Genomic DNA, 23,389 nt, shown 5'->3' on the forward strand with positions numbered 1-23,389 from the left:
AAATATTGACGCTCAACTTTTATTTACGCACACAAATGTTCAAGTTTCCAACAAAAGATAAATATGAAGTATTCTAAATCGTTGCCATGCCGGGCTCGTCCTGCGCCCGGGCTCTCCGCGCACTCTGTGCCATTTACTCATTTAACTGACAGTTAAAATTACAAACGCTTATCATGTACCAGAATCATATCATACGGAATAATTTATTATGCCCAACGCTTAATGTAATTCCCGAGCAGCGAAATTTTCGCTTCACATGCCAAGCGACGAAAGTGCGGATGAGTCTGATGGAAGATGGGGCTTGGCGAGGAGCCCTGGGTTCTGGGTTCGGGGTTCAGGGTTCGGGATAAGGGATGTCGGATGAGGCGGGGCCACGGGCTTGAGGCAGGGAGGTTGCAGATTGGGACAGCCGGGGACCGGCAATCGAGGGGAGTACTGGCTTCGCTGGTTAACTGACTGGTTTTGTCTTTGAGATAGATGGGATAAAGTGCGCAACATACAAATGAATATGTGCGCACTCACACTCGCCCTCAAACACACACACACTACCGTACATACACCCCATGGACACACACTCGCATTCAAACACACACACATATATGTATAGTACATATGTACATAGTTTTATTTGCTCAGCTTGCCTTCGTTCATTTGAAATGCTCGCGTAATAGACATCCTGGATAAGGATAAGTATAAGGGTGTGAGTGTCGAATGATTGTGCATGTGTGTGTGCGCTGGTTTATGCTCTGCACCCCGAGGTTAATTAAGATTTTGCCATGCATTTGTTTGAGCAAATGGTGTTTGTGCTTGAAGAAGTGCGGATCCCGGTACCCGGGCCCGGATCCGGACCCATCCGAGTCAGCGAAATGAAAAAGTTTTATTAGTTGTAATCCCTAATTAAATTAAAATTGTTCGTTGTAATTAAATGCGGGCCAAACGCGTGATATATGATGAATGTTGAATGAGATTATTAGAAGCTTTTAGCCTGTCTAAGGGAGTGGCAGATACATTAATCATTTGCGCGACCCCACTTCTACCAAAGGTGAAGGATTTTTGCCCCATTCATGGCCATAAACTAAGTTTATGTGATAAGTGGATAATTAGTAAGTGGATTAATTAGTAAACAGATGTCTCGAGATATCAACCTGTGCGTGAGGTATAATTATATAAACCTCAGGATGGTATCTCGTTTTCAACCATTCATCCTTGGTATTTTGCAAACCCATTAATAAGAGACTATTTTAAGTTATTTGACAAACTGATTCGGTATATTTAATTTCTAGTTCATAGTTCGACAATAGATCAAAACATCAGGAGGCTCAGGAAGGTGCAAGTCGGATGAAACTTCCCAGCGGAATCATCCTGCAGTGTACATATGTATAACCAGAGAGTACGTGGCTACACACACTAGATACATATGTAAATCTAGTAGTATGTATCTGTGATCAGCCCAAATTTGATATTGGCCATAAAAATATCTTTATGCGAAGACTATATTGAATAGATCTTTTTATGTATATTGCATTTTCATTTAATTGATTCATTACGTTCCTGCTAGTTTCATTAATATTCTGAAATATTTTCATTCCGCATTGGGGCATAAATAATTTGTGATTAAATCAATTTAGCAGGCAGTGTGTATTGTCATTCAGTGGAAACTATAATTAATGGATAATAAGTGGCTGGTTCTCTGCAGTTCTGGGACTATGGATCTCTATATACGAGTGTAAACGCCCACTACAAGAGCATTGCCACGAACATAGGGACCCAGTTGGACCAGCTGGAGGGGCTCAAGGTGATATTTCTTGAGCAGCTCCATCTCGGCTTCGAGGGCCATCTTCGTGGGCGCCTTGTCGTAGATGCTCTCCGCATACAGGAAGATGGCAAAGTGTCCGTTTGGCTTCAGAAAATGCCTGGCATTCAGCATGAGTATACGAGTCTGCTCTGCTTGCTGCAGGTTACAGATGATCATATCGATTTTGTCGGTGAGCTGCTTGTAGTACTTGTACGGTGCTGAGGGGTCCTCGAGGACGGGCACAACGTTTGGACGGCGCTCGGACAATGCTGAGAGAGGTCGTACCGCCCAAGGTCCGGGCTCCACGGCATACACCACTCCAGTCTTATCTATGATGTCAGAGATGTGCGAGACCGTCCGCCCAAGCCCAGCCCCAAGGTAGAGCACCTTCGAGCCACTCTTCAGGTATAAATCCTTCACTCCGCTCATGAAGGCGGCGGCCAGATTGGATTGGAAGGGGGACCAGGTGCGAAATTCGCACCGCTTGCCACGGAAATCCGCACGGAACCGATTCTCCTCGTAGTCCTGTTCGGGCTCTGAGGCACCTCCAGTGGCTTTGTTCCGAGTGAGCAGCTGAACGGAATCGTTCTTGTTGCGTGCCAGAAATACTCCATGATAACGATGCTGCTCCACGACGACGTTACGAATCTTTGCGACGGACTGGGGCTGCGTCATGATCTTGGTTAGGAGCGGCTTACCTCCGGTTTCTGCATCTTTAACTGGAGACCCCACTGCGGGCGCGGCTGCTGTTGAGGACTTTGGGGCCTTTTTGGGGACGCGGTTACCATTGCCCTGTTTCCCGCCCTTTGGCTGTTTCTTAGAGTGCTTTTTCGGCATTGAACAGCTCCAAGTAAAAAAGTGACTTGTTTCTTACAATCTAAAGTCAATGCTGGCTAGAGTTGTTTATAAAAAATTAAACAAAGCACGGTTGATTTCTCTGATATGACAGTAAGCTCTAGGTTATTGCTGGAATTCAAACAATAATGACATTTATCTACGTTTTATTACGGAACTCAGTAATGCAATATTGTATAATACGGATGATAATAACAAAGACACCCATTTTAGAGCACTGCGCAAGAGGATCACATATCAGGATCATAGCTAAATTAATTACTTTATAAAATACTAGGGGCCAAGACCCTGCGCAGACTTTGAAAAAATACCCTTTACGGAGCGCCACACATGCTTTTGAATACAATATGGGGCGACGACGACTCGAAATAATTAGAGATAAATGCTGGAAAAAATCAATTAAACATTGTATTTAAATTATTAATTCTGTTTAAACTTATTTAATGCATTTAATATATTTATTAATGTATCCTTTGAATTCATATATAAAATTGGTATATTAGTCGTACGAATAATTTATTATTATTTTATTATTATGGTGATATTATTTCAAGCGACGCCGTGCACCGCGTTGGGAAAATATATATATATAGCTCGCGCTCTCCTGAAGAAGAGAAGGGCCGTTGGGATCCAGTCGATTCGCCAAGTAAATGTATCCGCAAATGCTGCACATAATTTAACAAAGTGAATTGTACCGCAGCATCAGTGGCAGCAGCAGCAGCAGCAGCAGCAACGGCAGCAACAGCAGCATCACCAGCAACAACATCTGTGGCAGTGGCAATAATAATAGCTCGGGAACAACAACAGAACAGAAACATTTCGACTTCATTTTGTTGTGGTTTTCTTTTGTACATAAAACTTTTTCGGGCACTACAATTTTTAATGCACTCTCTGACATTGCCCCGACCTGAGAGGACGAGAGTAGGCGGGGGTCGGGTGGAGAAGGGTTTGGGACTGGGGCTGGCCGTGGAGAACAAGCAAATGAAACTCAAGTGCATGTAGCCTGGGCCTGGCCAAGTGGCACAGAAAAACGAACAGTGAAAAAATGTAGCAGCAGAAAACAAAGGAAAAACGAAACAAAAATAATAAGCCAGCAATGGAATAAAACAGGAAAAGAAAAGCAAAGCAACGAAAGAAAACAATAATAATACACAAGGGAGGCTGTGGCATGGGGCGTGGGGCAAACTCAAATTTTTAATAAACTTGCCGCGGCTCTTGGGCTTTTTTGGTTGCCGCTGCATACTTTTGGGCGCAGCGACAATCGCGGCCATTGTGGCAGCCTACAGTCCCCTCATTGTTGCTCTTGCCTCTCTTATTTACGAGTATTTGCCTAGGAATGTGGCAAGCGTCTACGTCTAGGGGCGGCTTGCCAAGTGCCTGCCTATAGAGGCATCCCCATCCCCATCCCCATCGCAGCCACAGCCGCAGCTCCAGTCCATCCGCATAATGAGGCACCCAGCCAGACGACGGCAGTTCATGAAAAATCAAGAGCCAAGAACTTTTAGCTGCTCCTGCCTGGCTCCTGCCACTGCCACTGCCACTGCCCCACGCAACAAAACTTTTGCTCAATGTAAATTTGGTCTGATCATGTTTGAAGTTTATCCGCGAGTGGGGCTGTGGGAGGCGGGTTCTGTGACCACCTACACCACACGTCTGATGCAACTCCATTAACCCGCTGGGTCCCGAGATGACACTCATATGCCAGACCTCCAAACACTGAGGGAAAATAGCAACCTCAAGAAATACCTCCAGCAGGGGTTCCGTAAACTTTATATGGGTGTTTTCCCATGTGATCAAATTAAGTTAATAGAAATCACATAGATTTAACTGACATTGCCCCAACCTGTGAGTAGGAGAGTAGGCGGGGGTCGGCTGGGGAAGGGTTCAAATATTCACGAATCTTTCCTATAGCAGGCATAGAGACAGTAGCTTGAAAAGTATTTATTTTAAATGTTCAAGGTAAATCAGATGGCAATATAATAACAATCGGTAATATTGAAGTCTTTTATCATACATTCCCATTTATTTGAAAGTCTCCTTAAACTGAATAAATGTCCTTCTTGTGGATTTATGGAGTATTTTCTGTTCGGTTCTTAGAACAATTAAAGTTTTTGCCAGTGTACCCCAAGCCAGAAACGCTTAGTCTCAGCAGCCGAGAAGATTCTATCCCAGAGCGGCCAGGCCAGCACGTGCTGGGGAAAGCTGCCCCGGCAAAGGCACAAGGGGGGGATGCATTTTTAACATACCCGCGCGCATTTCCCGCAAATGGCAACAAACGGCGCCAAGTTTAGCAGCTGCGCGGCCTTCGGGCGCTGTAAAATGCAAAATCCAAATGCTCTGGCCACTCTGCCCCTGCCCCTGGCCATGGCTCTGCTCCTGCCATGGCTGGCTTTTGGCATTACATTTTTAGCATATTTGTTGTAGTCCAAACAAGTGACAAGTGTGGCTGTGTGTGCGAGTGCCATTAGTTCCTTAGTCATGCCCAGGCCACGGCAAACTCACGTGCCATGTTCGGATATGCAGGTTTGGCCCAACAAAAATGATAAAAAATGTACAACTTTACCGCAAAGGCGACAACAACGGGAATAGATGGCGCTTGGCAGCAGGGAAATGGCTGCGGTCATATATTTGCCATTGCATCGGCATACTTTTGTCCACATTTTAATCAATTTTTCAGGCTTTTAAGTGTGCAACATGCGAGGGTCTCCCCAGTGGCATGCCACTGCATGCAAAGCTCCATTAATAACCAAACTCTACCTGAATGATATACATACGTGTGATGGGTTCTTTGTTCTGATATCGAAATTAACATTATATTTTGAGCTTCTTAACTGGCCTTTATGTAATGCACATTTCAGAATAATCGACAGTCGATCTGCATATTTTTTAAGTGCCTCCAGCAGATACTCAGAATCCTCTTGCTGCTTCTGAATTCTGCATTGATGCATTAAGACTTTTTTTAGATTTCAAATAAGCTGCAACCTCCGTGAACCATCTTCAGTCTAGCTTCCATTTTAGAGCAAAAGCGTAATCGCCATAGTTTGCGATCTCACCTCTGGGGTCATGGCCGTGGCCTAGGGAAAATCCCTCGGGAAGGCAGCGTTTTTCAGGCCATAATGCCTGAAATTAAATAAATATGCTCGAATATTTGCAGTTTATAGCGATGTAAGTTGCGGGAAAAGTGTGCAAAATATTTTCGATAAATACTTGAACATTAAATCGGCTTAATGCGAGGGCCTGGCCGTGGTGGGGGCACCGTCACCTCGTGGACTCGTTGAGCTCATTAAGCCCATAAGCTTTATTGATTTTTAACAAGCCCGAAATGGCTGCGCCGTCAATTTACAAAAATTAATTATTGCCAGCCGAGCAGAGTGGAAAATGCATTTGAATTGATTTGAGTTGATTTTAATATCCTGTTTAAACTTTATCAGCAAAATTAAATTATCTGAGTCGATAGCATGTAACCCATTAAGGATGAATCGGTGGCAGAAGATGCTCTACCATCGATCAGGAGTGTCTATGACATCATTATGGATTTGAAATATTGCTTTCGTGAACCCGCCAGAAGCATCGGAGCGACAGTGCCACAACAAACCACAGCACAACATTAACATCAGCCTGGCTGTCAGAAGCAAGTCGGGTACAGGACTTGGCTGTCCCTCCGGGCATTCGTATGGCCTTGCCACGCGCAGCATCTGCGACTCTGTGAGTGACTGATAACTGCAGCCGTTTCCCATTTGAAACCCTTGCCCTGCCTGCCCCCGGGCCCGTTCCCGGGCCCAGGCCGAGCACAACAAATGAAATCGATAAGAAACTAAGCGGCTTGCCGCTTGCCAGCGGAATTCCATTTCTTTTCCGCTGCAGCTTAAGCGATGCATTTTCCCGTCCAAAAGAGACAGACATGTGGCTAATAGGATTTCAGCGCCGCAAGAGGGAGGAATCGCGGTTTTCTGGTTATTTTTCAATTGTCTACTTGGATGCACAAGGCCGCCGCCAGTTAATGCTGCAGTTGAACCTGCCACGCGCTAAGAAGCTAAGGTCGTAGCTTAAATGAAGAGATTTAGCCAGGCTGAACAAGGGCACAAACTTCGAAACACTGCATTTAAACAGGTTAGGGCGGAAAACGTTGGTAACATTTCAATCGAATCGATATCGAAGTCAAAATCAAGCCATGATGCACGTAAAAAATAATTGAGTGAACCTCCCGCTATATATCCGGCTATGATCCCAAACTCGGATTCGCCTATTATGTTTTTTAGAGATTTCGATTTGGAATTGAGCTTTTCTGCTCTTTCATTACTTTGTTGTGCTCTACTTGGTGCAATTTTAATCAAAGCCACAACTATTTAACATAACATAACCATAAAATACTGCTCCGTTACAGCATCCAAATTCTAACATGCTCTGTTTGCTGTTACTGCTTAAAACAGTCTGTTAATAACTCTCCACTCTGTTAGCTTAACAGCTGGAAACGCCAACAGTAGCCACAAAGGCTACAAAGCGACAAAGAAATAGAGCAAAGAGAGGACTAGCAGCAGAAGGCGCGCCCAGGACATTCGGCAGCTTTGGGGATGAACGAGCGGAAACGAAGCTGCTCCAGCGTCCTCAGCGAGACGGCGGCACTCCGCCGGCAATGGTCTGCCAACCATGTCCACGGCATCAAAGAGTTGCCACTCTACGCAGCGGCGCGGTGCAGAGCGGTACGAAGCGGAGCGGCTCGGTTCGGTTTTCTAAGCGACAACGAAAAAAGCGTCAAACCGGTCCACCAAAACCAAATGGCAGTTAAATAAAGCTATAAACTCATAGAGCTGTATGATCGTACAAGTATGTCCGATAATGTGTGTGTGTGCGAATGTGTTTGTTGGTGTGTGTTTGTGAAATTATGCATTTATGCAAATGGAGCCATTGAAAAACAGCAACAGCGCCAGCAACCACAAGCAGAGCCAGAGTCAGAGCCAACTGACTGTTGCTGATGCACAAAACTCATAAATATTTCAATAGCCAACAGAACCGTGTGACATACTCTGTGTAGGTTTTAGATGTCTGTGTGCGTGTGTGTGGGTGTGTGTGTGTTTGTGTGGGAGGGAGGGTGTACGAGAGTGTGTGTCATTTAAGCCAGTCAATGAAATGTTTGTTAATTATGTATGTGTATACATTACATTGCCATTAAGTAATTAACTCGGCTCCAAGCAGAGCTGTTTAAGTCTCTCACACGGTGTCTGCGTGTGTATCTGTGTGTCACTGTTTGTGCGCTCCATTTCTGTCTACTGCTGCACGAGTGTGTTTCTGCGAGTGTGTGCTTGACATTGTCTCCTTTGATTGGAAACATGTTGCGTATACGCCATGCTAACGTACAACAAATTGAGAGCAAATTGATAAGCCCAACAAAGGAAAGGGCAAATGCAATTGCTGCTGCAACTGGCACTAAAATTGGCAGTAGAAGTGGAAATGCCAATTGAAGCCACTCTGAGCATGTCGATATTGCCATTAATTTGATATTTTCATTATAATTGCAAGACGAGAGACTCGAGAGATTGGAGCGCCTGCAGGCCTGTGCAGGAAGTCAGAGCAAAACAATTGTCAGAGAATTAAAATTGGAAAACTGTCATTGAGACATTCGACAGCCTCTCCGACAGAGTAGATTGTTGTCAGGCTGTAACTGCAATGTGAAAAGGATATTCTGCATTTGATTTGATTTCGTTTTGTTATCTGTCTTGCACGGCATTTTTCGGATGCATGTGCATGAGCATGTGTGTGGTCGCTCTGGGTGTTCTGGGAAATGCATTTGAATTGCAAATCATATTGCTGTCTAAATATTTTTATTGTCGTCCCAAAGCAGACTTGGCTCGATTTCTCTGACAGACACACATTCCATGGCTCAAATGATGATGCCGAAACTGCACTCAAATTATTCAATTAGCAGTTGGCCAAACTCTCTTCGCATATGGCTGAGAACAACGACTCGGAACAAGGCAATTTGGCCAAACTTTATATCTGACATTGACACTCCAACGAGTTGATTTGTTGCTGGCCAAATCGGTCTCGACTTTGGTGATTGATATGGTTGGCATACTCGTATTAGAAAAAGCTGAGCAGCGGACATTCAACTTTGTTTGTATAACCTTTTTATAGATTCATTTCACTAAAATATTTTATAGGCATACATGCCAAAAAAAACGTTTATGATACATATGTAGGTATTTGTTTTTCTTGTTTCATTAGTTTCATATTCTGCTTCATTATTTGTAAAGGTTTTTCTCCTCTTATTGCTCCTTGGTTGACTTTATCCCGTCTTTTGTAAGCGATCTCTGACTGAGGTGTAAGTCAAAGTTGAAATAATACAGAGCTAAACGATTTTGCCTTAAACAAATAAATTGTTTTTAAGTTAATTTCCCACAATATTTACTCAATATTTCAATATTTCTAGCTATCATGTACAATATTTGTATTCTGTTTAGTACACAAAGAATGCATTCAGAGCTAAAATCCTTAAACAAGGACCAATTTAGATTACATTTATTGAATGTTACATTCACATTGATTTGAACTTGGCCAAATAATCAAATATTTAACCCATTCACTTGTGTTTATTCCTTTCTTCCGTCCGCACGTCTGGTCTTCCTTCCTTCCCCGCCCTAGCCCTGAATCGTAAATTATTCGGGCTCGAGCGAAATTAAACGGATACTTTTAGGAGCAAACATCCGCTTGTGCCCCATCCCACTTCCATTTCCATGGATCGTCTGTCTGCTCCGTTATTAAAAATAAAGTGCCGTTCCGCAGCAAAAGTTTTCCACGGTAATTTTAATAAACGCGTCAATGAAACCAAAACAATGACGACAGCATCAGCAACAGCAACAATAACAGCCACATTAACAAGGGGCAACCTCCACAAAGAGGTGGCGGGGTACGGGGATATGGGCGCTCAAAAAAGAAGCCACAATTTGATTAGAGCATTAAAGGACTTTGTGCCACAAAGCCCGAAGCGCCCTGACCTCGGACTCAGACTCGGATGTGTCTGTGCACTGGTCTGGGACTCAGCCTGAACCTGAGACTGGACCTGGGCCTGGGCCTGGATCACAAAGTGGGGCAGGGCAGCCACGGGGAGTTTTTGGCTTCTGGATGAGGCAGACAAAGTTGTAACAACACCAACAAAAGCACTGTCTGCAAAATTTTTGTATTTTTTCCGCTTTTTGTAGATTGTTGTTCTTGTTGCTGCTGTTCGACCATGGGAAATTTTGGAAACTGTCAACGTTTAAATAACGCTGACAATGACAATAAACAAATGCAGTGGCCAAACAGAATGGAGCCAGCACAAAATAGAAGAAGGAAGTTTAATAAAAAAGCAAAACCGAAACTTTGTAAAAGTCAGACACGTGCGGCAGAAAGAAAGAGAGAGATATAGAATGTGTGTCCAAGAGAGATAGAGAGAGAGCGTGAGAGCAAGCGGAGATGAATGTTCTTTGGACTTTGACGCCAAAAAAGTTTCCAAATTTAATAACCTTAAAACAAAAAGCAAAAAAAAGCACGAGTTCTTCCTACTTTTTGTAACAAGGATTCTCCATTTATTTTTCTAGCTCATTGGCCGCTGACCTGTCAATGGCATTTATCGATATCGGAACTATATGTATGTAGATATACGGCCGCCTGTGTAATCATGAGCGGCGCGTAGGGCGAAAAGTTGGCTTCAAAAAGTTTGTACTAATAGAAAATATGGCCGGCCATTGAGTGTGGCCAAAGAGCAAAGTTTCTGGCTGGATTCTCCGCCCCATTCCCATTCCTCGGGGCCAGGACGAACGGCCTGAGAGCAACAAGGAATTTAAAAGGCGACCACCACAATGGACTATGGCCGGTGGCTGCTGCAGCTGAGCGTCCACATGCTCCTGGGTAAGTCCAAGTTAAAGCCGCAGCCAGACCAAGCTTCCAGCCCAGCCCCTAGTCTGGGACGGGACAGGCCGGGGCTGGAGCTGGAGCTGGTCCGAGCCAAGCCGGTTATAATAATGAAAATATTTGAAACTTTTCATTTTATTGCCTTTTGCTTTTAATCCTTTCACAAGCCGTACCAAACCTTTTTTACGACACAGTCCACGATGTCGGCAACTCTGTGGCTGCACACCAACACTCGCACACACACACACACACCAGCACGATGGAAAGTCATTTAGGCATTTCCGTTTCCGCTCGTCGCCATTGTGCATTTGGCCGCCGTGTGACCCGAACTTGGAGCTCAACTGAAACTCGAAATTAGCATAGAAATAAATGTGTTTGTCTGGGTGTCGCCGCCTCCGACCCGACCCGGACTCGACCCGCCACGACCCAGAACCAACCTGATCTGACCCGACCCGACCCGACCTTAACCACATCAATTTATGTTAATTTTATGCCACCGAAATTGTTTTTTAAATACACTTTTAATTATGGCCCAATGAAGGGAAAGAAACGAGCTGAATTCCGCATCGAAATAAAAATAATAATTTCAATTAGCTTTTATGCGTCTGCCGCAGATAAGCCAAGTGTTTTTTCTCCCCTGTCCTTCGCCTGTCCTTGACTTGGAGTAGAGTTGTCTGTCCTGCCTCTGGCTGTCTCACACTGCGGATGAGCCATTCGGAGGAAATAGATTTCATTGAACTCATTCGCTTTGCGTAAATTACATGGGTAATTGAGAATTTACATATAATTCCAGCTGAAATGATAGGCAAGAGAAGGGAACAAAATTATTATGCAAAACGAGAAAATGAATGCAGAAAATGAAAATTGAAAAGGGCTTTCATCTGCTTGAATTTTGTGATATACTCGTAGCTGTGCTCTTTTCAGCTGGTTAAAAATATATTTTTTATTGATTCTTTTTCCCATTAAATTTTCCATTTATGGAACTCATTATCTATGCAAACCATATTCATTACCAAGGAAATGTGTCAACAAACGATGCACAAAATGTCCACAGTTTTCGCTTTTTATGCCATGCATTGTTTGAGGAGAGAATTCTCCACTGGCAAGGACAAGGACAAATGCCCCGACAGTCAACAAATTTGCATAAACCAAACATAAATGCGACAATTCCATTGCGGAGTACGCCTTAAAGGATTTGCCCCACGCACACACAGTATGAAGAGCAGGAAAACTGTGAAAATATAAGTGTCTCTCGCTATATTTTATTTCTAAAATTTATAGACGCTCTGAAAATTCACTGCAAACACAGACGGGGACTGGGACGGGGGGGTGGGGGCTGAGGCTATTGCCTGCTATAAAGAAAATAAATATTTGCGGGGCAGGCACTCGCTCACCCGCTTCGAGAGCCATAAAGTTTATTTAAACAAATTGCCGATTTTACAAGTGTCTTCAATTTTCGTAAGTGTGCGTTATGAGCCGGCTCCCAGGCTCCCAGCCACCCCGGCGTAAACGAAACGATGTCTCCGCCTTGTTTGCACACACAAATTACACTTGAACGGAGGATGCAAAGTACCTCCCGGGGAAACTATAAGAGTTTCGACTGTCATGGGCCAGAGCTGACACTAATATGATGTCAGGCAGCGGCAGACAATGCCGACAAATCCTCTTGCCAAATCCAAGCCGCAAGTCGAACTCGAAGTCAAAGTCGAAGTCAGAGCCAAATCAACTTTAAACTTTCACGCGTTTGCGTAGCTCCGCTCCGCTCCCGATTTAGCTCCCGATTCAGGTCTTCCGATCCGGCTTCGGCTGCATACCAAATGGGATTTGAACAAAAAAAGCAACCAGAAACAACAAAAGCTCCGCATCAGCTAAGGAATCTCAGCACAGTAGTTGTCTGGGCAACGGCAATGGCAACGGCAACGGAGCCATGCTTTTTGCTGCCCCACTTGCCCTGCTCATGTTGCTCGTTTAGATGCTCGATTTTTTGTTGCCTCTGCTGCTGCTGCTGCTGCTGCTGCTTCCGCTTCTGGCTGAGATTAGCATCTTTATTTGTGTTTGTTTGCCGCAGCGCATCCAACGCAACTTGCCCCCGACCAAACTAAAACAAACTCCAATCCCAGCCACGCCCTCCCCTGCCCAAACCAAACCGAAGCGAACCCAATCCAAACAAACCCTGCCATGGACTTGAAGTCTCCTACTTGTCGTTGTCGTTGTCGTTGTCGTTCTCGTTGGCCCCGCATTTGTATGCAAATTATAGACGCCTGGCCTGGTCTTCTTGCTCCCACCTTCCCACAGCTGCTTTCATTTTCCTTCTCCGTTTGGGCCAGTGCAGATTTGTCTGTTCGAGCGTTTATCGTCGGCGGCAAATGTTTAAAGCGGATTTGAGCTGAAGCCTCATAGTATGGGCAAAAATAATGTTGTCCCGCTTATGGCTAACGGAAAAGGCGGGCAAAAATAGGAGGCTGCTGTTCCGAAAGGCATCTTTTCTCGTAGATAGTGGTACATTCCAAGCAGATGGTATACACCCTCAGAGCTGAAGCTGATTAAAAATCCAGGGTTATCTCTTGGGCAGAGATCTTTACTCTCATGATATAAATATCGCGAAACTTTGAAGTCAATGTCCTACAGCTAATGCAGACTCTTTCTACAAAGAAGACACGCAACAAATCATTGGCTTCTTTGCCAACTAGGATCTATTGTAATCTTTTTGACTCAAATACACTACTTATATCTCATCACACATTTCTATACGAAGGGAATCTGTTAGGCTTCCATCGAAGAAACTAGAGACGCTCTGCGAGAAGCAAACGATCGTTGATTCTGGATTTGAGTTGGGAGATCCCTCTGAATCTTCTCACGAGTATATCTCTGAACTGCTTCCTTTTTGTCTATGGAACAACTTTGCTCCTTGACTTTCATTAGAGATGGCAAAGATATCGGCTTTGGTTGAGCGGGTTCGAGGGGGTTTCCAGACCGCAAGCGAACAGCTGCGCCAGAGTCAGGCGAGCAAGACGAAACGTGCAGGCAGACACAGACAGAGAGACACTGGGACAGGGAGAAAGAAAGAATGAGAGAAACTACAGCCGCCACAACAAATTGATGTGTTGCCGTAGCTGTCTCTGTCTCTGGTTCTGTCCCTGTGTCTAAGTCAGTCTCTGTTCCAGACTACGTCCGTGTCTCTGTCTCCGTCTACGTCTCCGCCTACGTCTACGTCTCCGGTTCTGGTTGTTAGGCAGCAAAGTTCACTCAAGTGCGTTGATTGCCGTGCAAAAAAGTTTCGTTTGTCTGTATTTGATGTACTTATTTTTATTATTTACATATACAGGCAAAGACACGGCATTTGTTTGCATAGGTACAAACCGACATACACTCGAACGAGAGCCGCAGCCGCAGCCGAGCCCAGGACGTGCCTTTGGCCGCGCAGGTGAAGTTTTCCTTTTGCTTTTCCTCTGCTGGAGAACTGCTGGAAAGCCTGTCATTAAGCTGCGGTTGCCGCTGCCATTTGCAAATGTGTTTTCCATTGTCGTCCTTGTTGCTGCTGTCGCTCCTGTTGTTGCTGTTGCTGTTGCTGTTGCTTTCGTTGTTCGTCTACTGCTTTGACATGCTTCAAAGGACTCATGTCAGGATCAGAATCGGAATCAGGCTGCAATCGCTGCGACCGCTAGGCACTTTTGTCTGTTTGTCTATGGAAAGTTTAAACAAGTTTCGTCTGCTCCTCTGCCCCTGCATCTGAGAAATCCCGATGTTCTGCAATCAAACAGCGCTCTGGATAGGGATAGGGATAGCCAACAATTCGAAAAGGTTGTCGGCAGTGGTAGTGCTAGCGGCAGTGGCGAAACACGAAAATAAATACAAGACTAAGCTGCCTTTGGCAATCGCAACTTTTGACATCCTTGCAAGTTATTTCAACTGTAAACGGCGACAAATTAAATTCACGAGTGTTGCAGTTGCAGTTGCAGTTGCCACTGCGTCAACTGTTGCTGCCTCTGTTGCTGTTACCTAATGCGATTTGGTGAAATTATGCACAAGTTGTCGGCTGTCGGCATCCACTTGCTTTCGTCTCCGGGATTGCTTGCTTATCATGCGAGACTGGGCTCCTGCAATGCAGTTGCAACTTCAACTGCAGCAAGACTGGGCCCGGATTATGGAAATTTCCACCAGCAACTTCTTCCAGGAAAAACGCGATAAGAGGCAGGAAAAACACCTAACCGCTACCACAGCAGCAGAAACAGCAGAACCCATTGCAGCTAATGATATTAACCATTTTTTCCGGCATTTCCTTTTTTCTCTCGCTCTGTCTGTTTGCACTTAAAAACGTTCCGCAAATTGTAAAAACCAGCTCGCGGTTTGTCCTTTTTCTTCTTGCTGCTCTGCCGGCTGCTGCTTTTGTTGGTGGCACCGTTTAGCTGGTTTTTGTTGCATCTGCAGTTGCCCCAGACTCTGCCCGTCTCAGTCTTACAGCTGAGCATTTCTACAAGTTCATTCAATTAGGAGTTGTGCGTCGCTTTCCATTGTTCTTAGTTCTCTGTTTGTCTGTCTGTTTTCTCTGACTACTTTAATATTTAACATTTTCTTCTTGTGCTGCTGATGAGATTAAAATGTACCATTCCAAATAATTACCAATTTGCGACCATGAATGAGGAAAAGATAACATAATTATTAGATCTTTACTTTTGTTTAAAGAACTAGTTAGAGATTTAGTCCAACAGATTTTCAATATATGAATACTCTTATCTGATTTTATAAACAACAATCAAAGTAAGCACTCTCAGAATACGATCAAAGCTTACACAATACCCGCCCCCTCCCATCGCTGGCAGAATTTTGCTTTTCCTTTTGCTGGTTTTAAAAAAATATACATACATACCAAATTATATATATCTTTTTATTGCTCGGCAATCTCTGACATGCCATCGAGACCGGGTGCTGCTCGGCTCGGACTGGCTTAATGCCTCAATTTAAAGCAGACAAATGCAAAACATTTTCCATTTTCGTTTTCGGTTTTCTGATTTTTTGATTTTCTGATTTACTTTTTGTATACGTATACGTGTATTCCATATTTTTATGGCATTTCTCATCATTTTATCTGACGTTTTTCATCTCGTTGCATGGCACTAACCTTCTCTGCTCCTCTCTGCTCTGCTCTGCTCTCCTCGGCCCCGCTCTGCCACCGTCTGGGTCCATGCTCTGCTGCTCTGCTGCTCGGTTGCTGGCGTGCGGCAGTTGTGCGACGCATTCAGTGTCTACGTGTGACTGACATCAATGTGCCACAAATTGTTGATTTTCGTGATAACGTGACATTATCCTGCAGCTATGACATAAGTGGTCACACGTTAAATTCGGTTAAGTGGTACAAAAACGGAAAGGAGTTTTTTAGGTAAGTACGCAGCAGCATCAAAATGGCATATTGAGGCATTGGGGCGTTGTGTGTGCAGACGTGCTCTGGCCTATGCATGTGTTACAAATACAGTGCGTTATAGAACTATAGCACCATAGGATAATTAATGCAATATTTTAATCGAATATTTTAAGCATATTCTGATTTCTTAAAACGGATGTTTTTAATGGATTTATTCAAAGATTTTAATGAAAATTAGTTCCTAGTTCGTTCAACATATTTTTTACATTAATTTTTTATATATCATTAATTTGTGGCTTGCAAATCTGTTGCCTTAATCTTTTCCCAGAAAATTATTGCAATCCCTGCCAATTTTGTTCAATTGTTGAACAGTAAAAAGAATATTTAATATTTAGTAATCGTTAAAGTGTGTTTATTAACTAAAATCAAATGATTGACAAATATGAAACACGAAAATATAAATTCAGAGCCACAAATTATACTAATTTTAAAACTTGCAGTCGGTGTAATTTAAATGACTAATTAATAAATTATTACCATAAATTGTAGTAAAATATGCAGTTGAGAATTGAGAAATGTAGTCCATCATTTAAATACTATTACAAGCAAACAAGTTGAGGCCAACAATAAGTTTCATTCAATTTTTGTTGCTAAAATGTTGTATTTTTTACATGCATCGTATAGTTTGTTGACGCACTGTTGCGCCCATAATTTATGATATTTATTCCAGGGCGCAGCTGTCAGATGCATGTGGCATCCGTGGCACAGTCAGGGGTTTGCCTCAGAATGCTTTTGTATGGGGGTGTGCGAGTATACCCACATATATTGTACGAGTATGCATATTCCACACAAATATGTTCATTGTCTGGCACTGCGGCAGACTTTCTTGCTCCATTAATTATTAAATAAATTAATTTGTGTTGGCAAATTAATTTAAATGTTTGGTCACCTCCTCCTCCTCATCTGCTCCTCATCCTAGACGGGCATGTGCTTGCGCCGACCTACCTCTTGAGCCCTTCCCCACTCACGGCATTTATTATTTATGCACACATCGTTTGCAGCGAGACAAACAACAAATTAATTGGCCAAAAGACCCAACCTGGCCAGATATTTTGTCCGAGCAAGCCAAATATGATGATTAAATGGTCATTCGACCCCAAGTCGGCCACAACAAGTGGCAAGCCATCATTATTCTCTCTCTTTGAATGCCTCTTTGCCAGTGGGGAGACACATGCCTCATGCACATGCCTGGGGCAGAGTAATGAAAAATCTCAAGTGGGTGCTTCGCGTTTTGCTTAATTAAAAATGAGCAGCTCCCAGATATCCGCCCTCACATACTTGCAGCACAACTGTATGGGTATAGGGACAAAACGGAGAACACACAGATACAGATACAGATACAGATACAGATGCTGATACTGATATACAGATGGAGGAAGCGAAGGAAAGCGAAACAGTTAGCAAGCGCCAGGGGGCTAAGGTTAGGACGAGGGCGGGAGAAAGTTTTAATTAGACAGCAGCACGTAAAAGTCAACTGAAGGCAAATTGCAATTCTACTTGCACTCGCCAGCCAAATGCAAATTAAAGCAAACAGTGCCAGAAGAGCTCCCAACAAAGAGCAGCAAAAGTTCGCAGAGGAACTTAAATATTTGTTCAAACTTTTGGTTACTTTTTTGTGGAATTACTTGTCAATGAAAATTATTAAGAATATTGCGAAAGGAAAAACTATTCGAAAGTATTTCCTATCATTAAAATTTGTTTTTTAATCTTTTTCTTAATGACCCCATTTATTTTGTACTGAAAATTCGCTGAAAACACTCATGAATTTTTCACATGCCTTTTTAGAAAGAAAAAATGATTTGAATAGCCCGGAATAGAATCCGAAATCAAAGAAAAATATTTAAATTGGGATACTTTTGGCATGAATTTGTGAGAAATTTCAAGTAAAAAAATATTCAAGTGATTTTCAGTTGAATCAATCATGGAAAAAATGTTTCCAAAAATTTGCTGGCTTTGTTTGATTTAGTGCTGGTTGGGAGTATATAAAGCAAACGTCTCTCTAGCCCCCAGCCAGATTTGGCCTTGGCCAGTTTTTCCCTTTGCAGAAGGTTTTCCCTAGTAAAATTAATGTAATGTATATTTTGGTTTTTTACTTTATTCCCAAAGAAAGAATCTGTCCATTCGCCTCTGTCCCCTCACACAAATCCCCTTGTAACGAGGCGCTTTTGGCACAGGGAATGGGGCTGGCACAGGCACTGGCACAGCGGCTGCCGTTTATATTGCTTATCAAATTTGTTGATTTGCTGCCGCAGTTACCGCCTAAGCCGCAAATAATGCGCAACCAGCACCCGGCCCGGACCTAGGCCTCGGCCCGTCCACTGCCCCATCCCCTGTCGTGGCTATTAACAAGTAGCACACAAAGGCGACTTATCAACACTACAGCAGCGCACAAAAGTAGGCAACGCTTTTTCTCAATGCTTGGGGTGCTTTTATTTATGTGCCCCAAGGCCTGGGGAGACCCACTTGATAGCTCTGTGCATGCCTCAGTGTGTGTGCTTTAGTTGTTGGACAAGTTTTCCACTTGAACACTTTTTGTTGTGGATTTCTCTTTTTAAATGTTTTGAGGCATTTGTGGGATTAATGAGCATCAATCCGCAATACAAAACAAATTAAAGGGATGCCCATGCCCATGCCCATGTCCATTTCCACATCAGACCCACATTGGCAATCAGTTAAGGTTGAGTGCATGTAAGCCACTTGTCTGGGCGAGGGATAGGGCCGGAGGGAAGGGAGGAGAAGGGGAAAAAGAAACGATTCTCTCCATTTCCTGGCCAGTTTTCGTTGATGGCTTTGAAAGCTTTTAACCCAAGCCTACGACACACATCTGCAGATTATCAGTGGGACTTGGATGAGACAGGGGAGGCAGGGGAAACGGACTTGCTGCAATTTGCGGCCACTTTGCTACTCTGCTAGAACATCTTCCTTCCTCGCTCACCCTTCATTTCTTCTCCCTTGTAGATACTCGCCACTTACGCCACCCACATATATACCATTCGCGGTTGACGGTGTGCAGCTGATCGATGACGGCAACGAATGCAATGAATCCTCGTGTCGCGTGGAGCTTAATTTATTGGGCATCAAATCGTCCGGAGTCTACAGGTGCGAAGTGTCCGGCGATGCGCCCCACTTCCAGTTAACTGCACGCGATGCCAACATGAGCGTAGAGGGTAAGTGGAAGTTGATTCGAGGATTCCAGCACTTGATGACTAATGAAATGCTGTTTCAATTGTTAGTCTTAAATTAAGGACTGACTCACCTACACACGAGGACGAGTACGAGGACGAGTACGAGTATGAATCTTATGTGGGAGTGTATCATGTAAATATTTTACGCCGCAGGCTTACTCTTCGTTACCATTACCTCGTTGCCATTCCCATTCCCATTCCGGGCACACGTTCAGGGCTGCCACTGCCACTACAGGCACTGCCTTTGCTCTGCATTGCATAAGCAGAGTAAAATGTGTAATTTCCGTGATATTTTAATAGTAAACAACACGGGAAGAAAACTGCAAGGAACATGCAGAGCAGGGCCGTTTGCATATATGACGAGCTGGCAAAGTGGCTGCCACTGCGGGGGGAGTGCACACGCACAGGATAAGCTGCAAGGCAACCAGGCAGCCAGGCAGCCAGGCAGGCAGGATGTGCTCGCGAAAGGAACAGCGAGCGTTCATAAAATGTAACCAAGAGATGCATGTGATTCGCATCCGCACAGCGAGCATACTCCCACTCAGATACACGCCCGCCTCGACATGGACACGGACACAGCGCACAGGAACCTACGGCTCCTACCACTGCTCTTGACTGTGTGTGTGTTTGTGTGTGTGTCTGTGCGGCTCTGTGATTTACGGCAGCACTTTATGCTTAAAAAGGATATCGCTAAAATGAAAAGCTCCGCCACTGCCACCACCTCCGCCTCCAGCCGGCTCTGGCTCTGGCTCCTCATCAGGCGACTCCGCTGGGGCCCACCCGCCTGGCTCACTTCTGCTACTGCTACTGGTCCTGCTCCTGTTCCTGTCCCTGCCCCTGCTGCATGTGCGTGTTGCCTTCCTCTCTGTTCTGCTTTATTTTATTCTCGCTTTTACTTTTCCCTCCCACAACCTCGTGGAACAACCCACAACCATACACAAACATGCAGGATGCTTCTCTGCATGTGTTTTATGATCATCTATTTTCCGCTGATATAGAATAAATATCTCGTAGATGGGGGGCGGCAGAGCACTGCCTCTGTGTTGCTCCCGCGTCTGCTTCAGGCTCTGCTGCTCCACTGTTGCTAAAATATTTTTAAAAATTTATCAAAAGCAAATAGAGAAGTTTCGCAACACAAACACAGCCAAACAGCGAGAACAAAAACAACGGCAGCAACAAAGGTGCGCCATTTGCATGTGTAATGTGCGTTTAAAATTAGCTAAGGAAATAACTGCTATGCACTCAGCCAGAAAAGAAATCATCTGTCCTCCATTCACTCGGGAATACGTTTACTTAAAGTTGTAGCTGAAGCAATGGATCTTTTGCGACTAGATTGAAGAGGCACTTTACTGAATACATAACCAAACTGAAGAGCTACTTGTGCTACATATAAATATTGAATATTCATAGAGATCCAATAGTCAAAGTGATGTGGGTTCATGCTCCTCCATTTCCTTTCAATACGAACATGAACCTGATAACAACGCCTTGAAATCCTCCCCTCAGTCCCAACCCTGCATCGCTTAAGCTTTTCTCCCTTCCCAATGAAATATCTGGAATAAATAAAACTAAAATCGCAAAGCCTTCTCTTTCATTTTGTGCCACTTCAGTAGTTCGAAATCCCCTACCTTTGCCCCTGCGCCCCCTTACCGTTCTTAAGCTCAACAAAGAATATCCATTTTTGAAAAGCACAGATCCCATAACCCCCTTGCTGTCGAAAAATCTCCAATCCTTTTCAAAAGGTTAGCTTTTGAAAGGAGAAAACAAGACCTTGTCAGTCGCAAAAGTTGGGATAGCTTCAGTTGCGGGAAACAATAAGTAGGCCAAGGATACCATAAGCTAACGTTGAATATCAGACTTCTTAGATGATTTAGAGGGCATTCCACTCTTCTCCAGATGTATAGGATTTAATATTAATATATAAATGTTCTCCCTTGCAGCTCTTCCTCAGAACAATCCCCTTATCAGCAGCTTTCACTCCATGTACCGCTTCGACGACTTTGTTCAGGTGAATTGCAGCACGGACTTCTCCAGCCTATTCACGCGGATCGCGTGGTACATCAATGGAGTGAAGGTATGGACCCGACATCCATCTATGGTTACATATGCTTTAACCAAGTCTGTTTCTTCAAAATTAAATAGGTTTCGCTGGTGGATCTCCTGCCCAGCATTGAGACCACGATTGCCGCCCACGATTACAATCTGCGGCGCATCGTGTCCCAGCTGAACTTCTACGCCAACGAGCCGCGCTTCCACCAGGCACAGCTGCAACAGCTGATGCTGCAGCGTCAGCAACAGCCGCAGCAGAAGCGCACCATCTCCCCGGCCCGCCTCGGCCTCGAGCTGCGATGTGTGGCCGAGATCGACAGGTATCCGCAGCTGCAGCGAGAGGCGAGCATGTACGCGCAGCTCTTCCGGGATGACATCGACCTGAAGAACCAAAAGCTGATCAACTCGAGATCGGGTGGGTGCCCTTCAAGTCCTCTCCGCTTCTGTGGGCGACCTCTCTTAATGCACTCGACCGCAATTGCAGTGGCCGCTAATTAAAAATAAATACATTTTTAACGGACTGACATGCGGACAGACATATTTGGACAATTTTCAACACAAATTAATACAATTTCTCTCTCTCTCTCTCCCTCTCTGTCTCTTTTGCTCTGTGTTTCAGTTGCCACTCGTGGTGGACACAGCATACAATTGCAGCAGCTGCTGCTCCTGGTGATGGCGTCTGCGGCTGCGGCAACCGCAGCGCGACTCTTGACGCCACTGACATTTCAATATGGCGCACGGAAGTCGGCGCGCTACAAAATGGCGTCGACGAGTGCGTGTGCGAGTGCGTGTGCGAGAGCGAGTAGAAGCCCCTGCTGGCTGTAGTGCGGAATGGACTTTCTGTTATTTTCCGGTTTTTGTTGCGTTTGTTTCAACCATTTTATAGCTCTAAGCAACTGAAATGCACGTGAGAATTTACAAAAAACAAAAAGAAAACCTATGTAATATGTATGTATAATTGTAATAAATGTCACTGAGTAACAAAAAATAATTACATGAAGTGGGGAGACCTGTATCTTAAGCCAAGGCAAGCGAACCCTGTAAATAGCCTCTAAGTATGCAATGGTATTGTAAGAACAAACGAAACATCATCAATAAACATGCAACCAAACAAATGATTTCGTCTGTTTTTTTGTAAGCACATTTCCAGGCACGCCCACGATTTCCACACGCCCGCCCATGCATCCTTTCAGACAACCGCAAAAGTGCCGTTAAATATGTTGTTGGGTTCCAATTTTTTTGGATTGTTTTTTCTTTTGTTGTTTCATTTGAATTTCGTATTTTTTTTTTTGAGTGAATACATGCCTCGCGTGCCTCGGGGCCCGGCTGTTATGTGTGCCACACCCATACATCGCCATCGCCTTGCCATTTCCCTGCCCTGCTCTGGCATAGCCCCGGCCTGAATCGTTCGTCTCGTTTTCATTTCGTTTTTAAATCGAATTCAATGAATTCAATTGCAATTCCCCTTTGCATACGCAAGTTTGTGGCTGTGAAAATGGCAGCCGACAACAAGTGTAGGGGCCGTGTCGGGACGCCGCCCGCCTGTGTGGCACCCAGTATCCAAGCATCCTCATCCAGGCATCAGCAACACTCGACAGCAAAGTTGAGCTTCTTGGGCGTAGTCCTTGTACTACCTGTATTTAGGAAAGCCTGCTGTGTATGTGTTGTCGGATTCAATTATTCGTACAGGTCGAACAACACCAATCTAAAAACTCGGTAGTATTTTATTGGTATAGCACAGCCACAGACAATAGATTTATTTCACAAAGCGCTTAAAAGCAAACTTTTTTATAGTCTCAATTTTATGTTTCATAGTGTTGATAGAAGATACCCGACACCATCTCGCATTGCATATCATTTACGTCCCTTGACGCACTGAGATTGATTTCTGTTTGCCTGGAAAAAATCGAACAATAAACCATCCACCCATCCTCTCAATCCCTTGGCAGCCCCCCTTCTGGCTTATCTTATTATTTTTCAGTTTTCATTTTCCGTTTTGATGCATTATTGGGCCCCATTTTTGTAGAAATGGCATTTAATGCCGAGAATATAAAACAGTGGTCACTGAGACATGTCCATCTCTATTTTACACCGAGTCTCACTCGTACACATACATAGATAGAGATACATAAGTAAATCGCAAAGTGATGATTGAGACTGTGCATCAGAAATTGTCCAAGCAATAGACCAGGGCGGAAA

The 23,389-nt window shown here is 44.2% G+C and overlaps 2 protein-coding genes across 5 annotated transcripts; one reads left to right on the forward strand and one right to left on the reverse strand.

The window, feature by feature from the left end:
- Positions 1–1,263: 1,263 nt before the first annotated feature.
- Positions 1,264–2,716, reverse strand: LOC108154356 (rRNA 2'-O-methyltransferase fibrillarin). Its single transcript, XM_017284622.2, has one exon. The coding sequence runs from the start codon at positions 2,630–2,632 to the stop codon at positions 1,715–1,717; it is 918 nt and encodes a 305-aa protein (XP_017140111.1). The 5' UTR covers positions 2,633–2,716; the 3' UTR covers positions 1,264–1,714.
- Positions 2,717–7,045: 4,329 nt separating this feature from the next.
- On the forward strand, positions 7,046–22,297 carry LOC108154358. 4 transcript variants are annotated; one of them, XM_033389877.1, is made up of 7 exons: positions 7,046–7,474; positions 10,225–10,534; positions 15,761–15,914; positions 18,915–19,123; positions 21,082–21,215; positions 21,284–21,605; positions 21,810–22,297. In XM_033389877.1, exons 2-7 carry the CDS (start codon positions 10,486–10,488, stop codon positions 22,013–22,015), a joined length of 1,074 nt encoding a protein of 357 aa, XP_033245768.1. In that variant the 5' UTR covers positions 7,046–7,474; positions 10,225–10,485; the 3' UTR covers positions 22,016–22,297. The 4 variants fall into 4 exon arrangements, with proteins under 4 accessions (XP_033245768.1, XP_017140113.2, XP_017140112.2 ...); XM_017284624.2 differs by having other exon boundaries at positions 7,046–7,460; XM_017284623.2 differs by lacking the exon at positions 7,046–7,474 and adding an exon at positions 7,513–7,678.
- The last annotated feature ends 1,092 nt before the right edge of the window (positions 22,298–23,389 follow it).

The sequence above is a fragment of the Drosophila miranda genome, chromosome 2 (assembly GCF_003369915.1).
Source record: "Drosophila miranda strain MSH22 chromosome 2, D.miranda_PacBio2.1, whole genome shotgun sequence".
NCBI classification, from domain to species: Eukaryota; Metazoa; Arthropoda; class Insecta; order Diptera; family Drosophilidae; genus Drosophila; species Drosophila miranda.

Bases quoted from the DNA above. Each gene is read 5' to 3' on its own strand.
- LOC108154358 (XM_033389877.1), top strand. From the start codon at position 10,486: ATGGACTATGGCCGGTGGCTGCTGCAGCTGAGCGTCCACATGCTCCTG. The intron at 15,915-18,914 runs GTAAGTACGCAG...TCTCCCTTGTAG, and splicing joins AACGGAAAGGAGTTTTTTAG to ATACTCGCCACTTACGCCAC. The intron at 21,606-21,809 runs GTGGGTGCCCTT...TCTGTGTTTCAG, and splicing joins GCTGATCAACTCGAGATCGG to TTGCCACTCGTGGTGGACAC.
- LOC108154356 (XM_017284622.2), bottom strand. From the start codon at position 2,632: ATGCCGAAAAAGCACTCTAAGAAACAGCCAAAGGGCGGGAAACAGGGC.